The sequence below is a fragment of the Vigna radiata genome, chromosome 9, assembly GCF_000741045.1.
Source record: "Vigna radiata var. radiata cultivar VC1973A chromosome 9, Vradiata_ver6, whole genome shotgun sequence".
Lineage (NCBI taxonomy): Eukaryota > Viridiplantae > Streptophyta > Magnoliopsida > Fabales > Fabaceae > Vigna > Vigna radiata.
This window is the reverse complement of record NC_028359.1, coordinates 12,441,580-12,450,119: the sequence shown is the minus strand read 5'-3', so window position 1 is coordinate 12,450,119 and position 8,540 is coordinate 12,441,580. Positions and strand designations below refer to the sequence as shown.

Below are 8,540 nucleotides of genomic sequence, written 5' to 3'. Positions count from 1 at the left end.
TATAGACAACCAAGGCCATATACGCTATATTGCTTTGGTTCCAAAACAACCGAGGCCTATATTGTCGCTAAAATTTAAAAAATGCCACCGCGCCATTTTATGCTTCGGTTTCTGGTGAATCGAGGCATAATGGGTGCGGTAATATATTTTTTTTACTAGTGTATCAATGCATATACATATATTTCAAGTCGAGCGTCTAAGCTTTCAAAAGAATATTTCAAATGCTCGATTGATAATGTGTTATATCAGAAGAATTAAAAAAAACGTTTTCCATAAATACTATTCAACCCCCTCCCCCGTTCTATTGTTTTTCAGGTACTTCACATGAAAATGCTTTTTGCTTATACCTTTTGTACTTTTTGGTCTACTTTTCTTTTTACTCTTTTGTCCTTTCTTTTCTTTCTTTTTTTGTAATTTTTCGTAACATAAAAGACAATACTACACACCAGAAATCTGATTTAAATATGCTTTTAGATGTTTACAAGGTCACACACACAAAATGGTAGAAAAATCCTACTAGAATCAAAATATGGTAAGAAACTCAAAAAAGGACATGTATGAAACTTAACTCTATGAACTTGTTGATGATCTAACAAGAAGTATGAATTCAAATATGCAAAGAAAAAGAACTCAAAGGTACTTAAATGAATCAGTTTTGAAAAACAATCAAACATGTATTTTTAGTGATTTTTCAAGGTTACAAAAAAAGAGCGTGAATAAAAGTTGGAATAAGTACAAAAAAAAAAAGCTGAAAAAAAATGAAACTAAAAACAAAAGGTGCGTGAATAAAGAGCTTGGAATGAAGTAGGCCTGAAAAATGAAAATAACAATCTATCAAAGACTTAAAAAGAGATTAAAGGAGAGAAATGGTCTCATTATGCATGGTAGTTGCTCAAGCCCTGACCTGATGCTCAAGCCATGGAGAATCCTTCATCATGAAGTAATCTTGCGAGGCTCCAACCCAGGTAATCATTACTCAAGCTATGGAGAAATCTCATATGTGAAGGAAACCTCATGGCAAAAGCCATGGACTATCGCTAGAGTCGTCCCTTCAGACCATATTAAGGCGAGCTTTTTAGAAGACTCTTTGAAAGTCTTTGAAAGTAGTTTTAGAGATAGACTTCAGGGATTCTTGTCACTCATATCCTTTGTAATGAATAGAATATCTTTAGAGGATTAGGAGATGGCTTCTCTCCCTTGTTCGTACTTCTTTCTCTCATTTATGAGGAGTTAATATCTTTGTGTTGGAGTGAGATGTAACAACTTGAACTCTCTTGTATTCGTTAATACTATTCATTTATGGATGATTTCTTTTAATTTAAAGTATGTTGACTGATTTATGTTTAACGTTGGATGAACTGATCACTCGTCTTACTTCACAATCTTAAGATTGAGTGGAAACTAGTCATAAATTATGGTCAAATCAGTTATATTGTGGGGTTCTAGATGCCAAGAGTTGATCTAAAGTGCCCAGCTGGAATAGAATCTTGATCTTAATGCAGGTGACCCATTCAAGAAGTCACTAAGGATTCATACTTAAGGGTGACAATCCCTAGACTTAATCATTTGTAGCTCTATGTTTGAGGGTAGATATGATATGTTAGATATATTATCTTTATCTTTTATGTTTAGTTAGCTTGTTATTATATATTATATGTATTTTGGGCTTAGGTCATATATCCTCTATTATGAGTAGAGGACCCTACGTGTATATTCAACACAGGAAAGATTAATCTCATACATAATTTTCACTATATTCAACATGATGCAAGAGAAGGAAAAACTATAAAGTTGAACACGAACACAGTTTCCATCATCTAAAAGTCGCTAATCTTGTAAACCAAATTGTTTTCCATTTATTTCATAACATTTTTAATAACATAAGTTTGTCTTAAACAAAAAACTGCTTTATAAACAATCAAGGTAGTTAAAACTATAACAACCTAATATATAATTTGGGTGGAAATTGAACCGTGAACACCGACTTGAAGGTTGAGCTCCATCAAGTTGACCAGTCGAGCCATCGTCCACCAAGACCAAGCTTTAGGCCAACCTCCTCTAAGGTCGAGCTCCATGAAGTACCTAAACAACACTAGAAAAGGGGGTTAAATAGTATTAATGGAAAAAAAAAATTCGCAACCCTTCTGATATAGCATGTTAGTTGAGCTTTGGATCTGTCAAACAAGTGCCTAAATGCTCGACTTAGTAAATGATTGTAAAAGATAGTTTCTCTTAACATGTTATTCAAAGTGTACACTGCAGTGTTTATAAGAACTTCCCTGGTTGAATAATAAACGTTTGGTGTGGAAGGTTCTTTTATGTAGACATAAAAGCGCAGTTGGAGGTTTTAAAAAAGAAGCGTTTAGTCAAGAGAAAAGTAAGAATTTCATGCCATTATGATCTTCAACAAGATTACAACTAAGTATTCACACCACTCTTGGTCTTCTTGGTCAACGAATAACCTTTTATTACCCTAGACTACATGAGTATTCGCACTATTCTAGGTACTAAACAACCTTGCCTAGATTTCCTTAACTCAATTGAGTTCAACAAATGTTTTAATTCTCTTCAGAATTACAATCAACGATTCTTACAAGTCGTTCAGACTATCAGTCTCGTAAAGAGGATGTAATTACAATACAATGCAGTATAAACACTCACAGGTGTTTCTCTCTTTTCTCTTTCTTTTTTTCTTACAATCAGTAAGCAATATTACAATGAAGCTCAAGAGTATTTCCTTTCTTTTTTTTCTCTTCTTCTTATTTTCTACTTAGATATTTTCTTTTTCTTGAGCTCTTTCTGTGTTTTTCTTTTGAATGATTCTCAAAGGATGAATATTTCGTCTTATGCTATCCTTTCTTTTTTTTATTTGAATGATCTTATACCACATCCAATCATACATAGTTTTCATACATAGGAAAGATTAATCTCATACATAGTTTTCACTATATTCAACCCTTCTTTTTCATTTTTCTCAAAGGATGAAAAATCTCAAATAACCCTAATCTAACTTTATTAATTACACCTCTAGATCTTAATAAAATCTTAAAATTACAAGTGTGTAATATACAACATAAATAGAAAGAATGATCATTTTGTTAAATAAAAACAATTTTCTATCATATTTTTTGTGATTTTTTTATTCTTAATTATTTTCTTCTTAGTCATTCATTCACCATCCACTTCATAAAAAGAATTCATCTACGTATTTGTACAACTTGTATTAAAAGGAGTGTAAATCACTCGGATTAAAGATTCAACTCACATTGTAATTACCTTTCTTTATTTCTTTCAAGACTTGGAAAGGTCTATTTCTCCTTTGTTGGATGTTTATAGCTTCTTTGCATGAAAATCTTCCGTTTCTCAAATGACATCGAACTCAATCTCTAGAGTGAAGGATGGCTCCCATTTTATTGATTTGCATGTTGGATATTGATCATCCTTCTTCTCAATTTCAACTTAGACGTTAACATGTTTCACAGTATATGTAGTATTGTTAGACATCAAATTTTTATTTATTATTTCTTCAAAATCATAGGTATAATCATATAAAAATTAGTTTGTGTTTATGGCGAGTATCGTAAAACATGAAATACATAAGTTATATAAGAATACATAAATGTAATACAATAAGTGTGGCTGTTGGTCAAATACAATTACATTCAAAGAAATCTTTTATAGAATAGATTATTATGGTAATACTTCAATTATGAGAGGAAACTACTCCAACTGCACCCAGTAGTGAATTCAAATACTTAGTCTGTGTCAGTATTATGGTTTTTGGACTCTATCTCAACGGAACTTTGTGAAACGAAATCCACATTTTCATCTTCAACTGCTGGATCATCTTGGGGAAGTACGTCTTTGTAGGCATATCTGAAGGAGTAGTAACAAAAAACCAGAAGAAACGCAGCGTTCAATATCCCCAACATCAGATAGAACTTGTCCAAACGACTTGAGTTCAAAGTATCACCGAACCAACTAGGGATACACAAGACAAGTGGTATGATCATGAGTTTTCCACTACCAATCACCAATTTCTCGTATGCATCATCAAAACTCCACATTGATTTCACCACGTGCCCGTGGAACAAATTCTGGATTCCACCTTCAACAAGCCCCTTTGAGATTCCCAATACTGAAAATTGCGGAACCAAGGCCACGGTGGAGTTTCTACCATCCCAGTACTCCATTTGCTTGCTTACATTCAATCTACCAACCTCAACTCTCCATGCCATGAGGCTACAAATTATTGCACAAACCATACCAAAACCAATCCTCGCAATTGCCGCTTTCTTGTTGCACACATTATCGAAGCAACTGAATTTTGTAAAGTGTCGGAATGCACGACCAATAAGAAAGCAGATGAATTGTGACACATCACTCGTGGCCTCCATGATCAAAACGAGAATAGAGATATCATTATTATTGGTTGTAAAATGTGCCCTCATGTTGCTTGCTTGCGAAACAAAGAAAGTGCTCTCAGTGGCTAGTAGTAAACTGTAGCCAAAGAATGCAAAGCACAGGTAAAACATGGGAACAAGGCTCTTCACATCCCTCACTTCCTTTACAGTGCAAAGCTTCTCATTCTTTTCTTGCAACTCCAGACTCACTGTGGAATCTTCTGCTTCAAGTATAGCTGCTTTGTCCAACCACCTGAACAGACGTGGAACTCGTGGAAGTAACCTTACTCCTTCATGGTATTCATAAGAATCATCTCGCTTACTATCCTTCCAATAATAGCGACTAGGCGAGGTTGGATACTTTTCATGTCGTTTCCTTAAAGCTGCTTTGAAGATTCTGTATATCTTGTGTAGATTGCTTTCGATGGGCAATTTTTCGCGGCTGTACCACTCCGATCCAACGAGGAACAACATGAAAGTCCCACCCATAAGAAGTGCCGCGAATCGGAACCAGTGCTCGTACGTTGTATGGATGTCGATGTTGATGAAGGCAAAACAAATTGTAATGACATATCCAACAACAAATGGACCGTACAACCAAGTTTTAATTATCACTTTATCCGTGAAATCTTGCTCCTTTTTGTTCTCCGTGCTTCCACTACGGACTGCTTCACTGCCATGTCTGGCTTTAATTTTCTCGCCCAATTGGTATTCAAAAAAATTTTCCAAAAGCTTTTGACCACTGGCTCCTAATGCTAGGAAAAATATGGCTCCATAGACCGCACGAAATGTGGAAGGTTTGGTTGATGATGCAGATGTCCATAGTAGCATTAAACCCTGCAATACAAATTATATGGTTTGGCCAACTGTTCACTAACAAAGGGAAGAAAAATGAATTATATATTTGTTCATACTAAATTTTATTCTTGACTCCTCTAAAACAAAATTAATGATTCCATTTCTTAAAAGTAAAAATTTATTTTTTTAATAACTAGTTACTTATAAACTGTGATTCATTAATTATCTTTGAGCTGCACAAAATCTTGATTCATATATTCAAGAGACAGTCATCACTACCATAATACATATAAGCATATACTTGTAAAATGTATTGTAGATTACTGAAAGTATTAATTTATATATATAAAAATGAATGACGTTTTAAAAATATGTTCTAAATTCGAATGGATATAAAAACTAAAACCGGATTTGAAAGGCTTAAAACAATAGGTTTTTTTAAAAAATAAAAAATAAAAATAAAATTGAAGAAAAATTAAAGTATTTAAGCCTCGTATATAATATATAAATAAGAATTTACCTCTATTGAAACTGCAGTGCAAAACGTTATCATAGTGTAATAACCTGTATATGCTTCTGAGATTAGAGAAACAATAACTACAAAGAGCGATGATAGACCATCTTGAAGATTTGTAACAATGGCTGCTATTCGTTGATTCGCCTCCGTTGAATCGTTGAAGTAATCCATCAATATAGATACCACTGCGATTTCCACATATTTGTAGGCTACAACCAAAGCTGAAAACAGAAGTATAAGAAAGTTCAGTTAAATTTAGTTCACATAGATAACATAATTAGTTCCAGTATTTAATAATTACCGCTAATGAAAGGTAGGGTATTAAAGTTGTCGAATAGATAGCGGAGCCAGAATTTCTTCGTAACACCACTTGAATTGGTTTTTTCTGAACTTTTGTTTTCTTGCAGCGCCATGATGAAGTTTGAGCGGAACAGCACGATCAATGACTGTAGCTTCAAAGCTGAAACTAGTTTCTTAAAGAAGTAATGTTTGGTGGGCCCAGACAGCAGAAAAAGAAAAGTGCATGCTTTCCTCCATTCAAGATAAGAATAAAAAATTAATGTCAAAATAAGGGTAAAATAATTCATTTAGATTAAGAGATTGATTTCAATACTAAAGTGTCTACATAATCTTTATCCATCTTATAAAGAACAAATATTAAAGAGGAAAACGAAATGTGAAGATCGAATATTTAAGACATTCGAAAAGTGTTTGAAGTATCCGTTTTGTAATAGTTTATAAAAGGAAAATGATATATGAACAATAGTTTTGGACAACATTTAGACACGGGACACGTGTCTAAATGTGATTCGTCCAGCTAAAATATGATTTTTAAATGAAATGCTTTTGTGACAGAGAGAGAAAGTTCAAAATTTTGAATCTGATGACCATTTCGAAATGCAAATCCCCCATTTCGCAAACCCGCGTCTGATAACCATTTCGAAATACAAATCCCGTGCCCATTTCGCAAACCCGCGTCTGTTGCCCATTTCGCAAACCCGTCTCTCACCATCTCGTGGCCACCGATGACCATCGCTGCCGCACTGCCGTCGCCGGACACCAGCCGTCCATCTGCCGTCTTCCATCCACCAAGAATGACGATTCCATTTGCTCGACGGCAGAACCCTAAATCCTAATCCAGGTGAGTCTTTACCTTTTTTCTCAGGTAGATGATGAATAATTGTGTGTATTCGTAGAATTTTTCCAATTTTATTTTGTGATTTTGGTTTTGTTTGAATACCTGTGATTTGAGGCTCTGTTTCATGATGGTTGCAGCAAAGATGGTTTTGGTTTTGACTAAAAAACTTAATTCAACAACTAAAACAAAAAAAAAAAATAAATAAAGAAGACAAGTGGAGTATAAAAGAAAATTTTGTTACCAATAATCCTTCAAATAATCCTTCAAATTAAATGTAGAGATTTATATCTGATAATATTTTAGCTTACAATTTAGAAAGACGTTTATTTCAGTGTTATACTTTCATCTTGATTTGAGAAATTTGTGTTTGTTTTAAAAAAATAATTATACTTTTAATTATTGATGGGTTAAAAATTGTTCTACAGGTATGGCAGTTCAATATTGGATATTAAGTGGCATTGTACTCTTAACTATGAACAACCACTGTTGATTACCAGTGATAATCATGTTGTTAGGATATGGGATCCTCAACGGTATAGGACTTGCAGCTCTTTCATATTTTTGATTAATATCAACTGTTTTTCTCCTCATTGTTTAGTGCACCTTGGTCATGCTTGTTTTTATTCATAAAATTGTCCTGTGTAGTGTTTATTTTAATTAGTTGGGTCATTCAGCAGCATTTACACGAGAAAAAATGGTCAAAATTCATGAATCAAATTGCGACAAGTAGGACGTCCACAATATTCTGTATTTTGGGGATAGATGTTATGTTAGACTTTAAAAACATGTTCTTAAGGTGTTTTTTCTGCAAATTTTGCTGAATGGTATATGGTTATAGATAAACAGACAAATTTCTTTTTACCAAAAGAGTGACTTAAATTTATATTAATATTTTACTTATTTTATATTGTGGTTCTTTTGTTAGTCATCATCGCTAAAGGAATTTTCTTGAGAATGTTTTAGCAATAAATAAACTAAAATTTTCATGCATAGATCTTATGTTTTTAATGATCTCAGTATCCCTTAATCCTAAACATTTAGGTAATAGCTGCATTTAGATTGTATTTTTAATAGGCATGAGTTTTGATAAATTAATCTTTTTCCAGGGAGAAGGCTTAACCAACATTGAGCCAATAACAAGAACAATAAATGACGTGTGTACATTTCCTGGTAGTGGTTTGATCTTGCTGGCCTTGGACTGTAGTCAAATACCATCTTACTTCATACCAGCACTTGGACCTGCGCCTAAGTGGTGTTCTTCCCTAGATAATTTCACTGTATGTTCTTATTATTTTAACGATTGGATTTTAATCTAGTTATCATTGTTGTGACATTACAGTTATTTTTACAGGAGGAGCTAAACATGGGTGGACAGACAACTATTTATGATCATTACAAATTTTGACAAAGGAGGAGCTTGAGAGATTAAATTTGACCAATCTAAGAGTGTCGCAAGAAGAATTCCCTATACTGAACATGTTAGAAGAAAACAATGAGTGTTTCAATAACTTGTATTAGAATTCACAATGTACATTTGACTTAATATGGTAATGTTTGGAATGTTGTTTAAAATTGTTGTTTATGTAAAACATCAGAATCCTTTAACCATTGTCATAATGTGAGTTATATTTTTTCATGTTTTTGGAATGATTGATGGAATATAGAGATTTTGAATGTGATGCTG

At 33.4% G+C, this 8,540-nt stretch overlaps 1 protein-coding gene across 1 annotated transcript; it reads right to left on the bottom strand.

Annotated features, from left to right (window-relative positions):
• Nucleotides 1-3,755: 3,755 nt before the first annotated feature.
• LOC106773365 (protein NRT1/ PTR FAMILY 5.7-like) lies at nucleotides 3,756-6,132 on the bottom strand. The gene is made up of 3 exons (XM_022785920.1): nucleotides 6,020-6,132; nucleotides 5,722-5,939; nucleotides 3,756-5,240 (listed from the first exon to the last, which is right to left on the bottom strand). Exons 1-3 carry the CDS (start codon nucleotides 6,129-6,131, stop codon nucleotides 3,756-3,758), a joined length of 1,815 nt encoding a protein of 604 aa, XP_022641641.1. The 5' UTR covers nucleotide 6,132.
• Nucleotides 6,133-8,540: the final 2,408 nt, after the last annotated feature.

Excerpts from the sequence above, each read along its gene's own strand:
- LOC106773365 (XM_022785920.1), bottom strand. The coding sequence starts at position 6,131 with ATGGCGCTGCAAGAAAACAAAAGTTCAGAAAAAACCAATTCAAGTGGT. Across the intron at positions 5,940-6,019 it reads TACCCTACCTTTCATTAGCG|CTTTGGTTGTAGCCTACAAA; the intron begins GTAATTATTAAA and ends TTCTGTTTTCAG. Across the intron at positions 5,241-5,721 it reads GCACTGCAGTTTCAATAGAG|GGTTTAATGCTACTATGGAC; the intron begins GTAAATTCTTAT and ends TTTGTATTGCAG.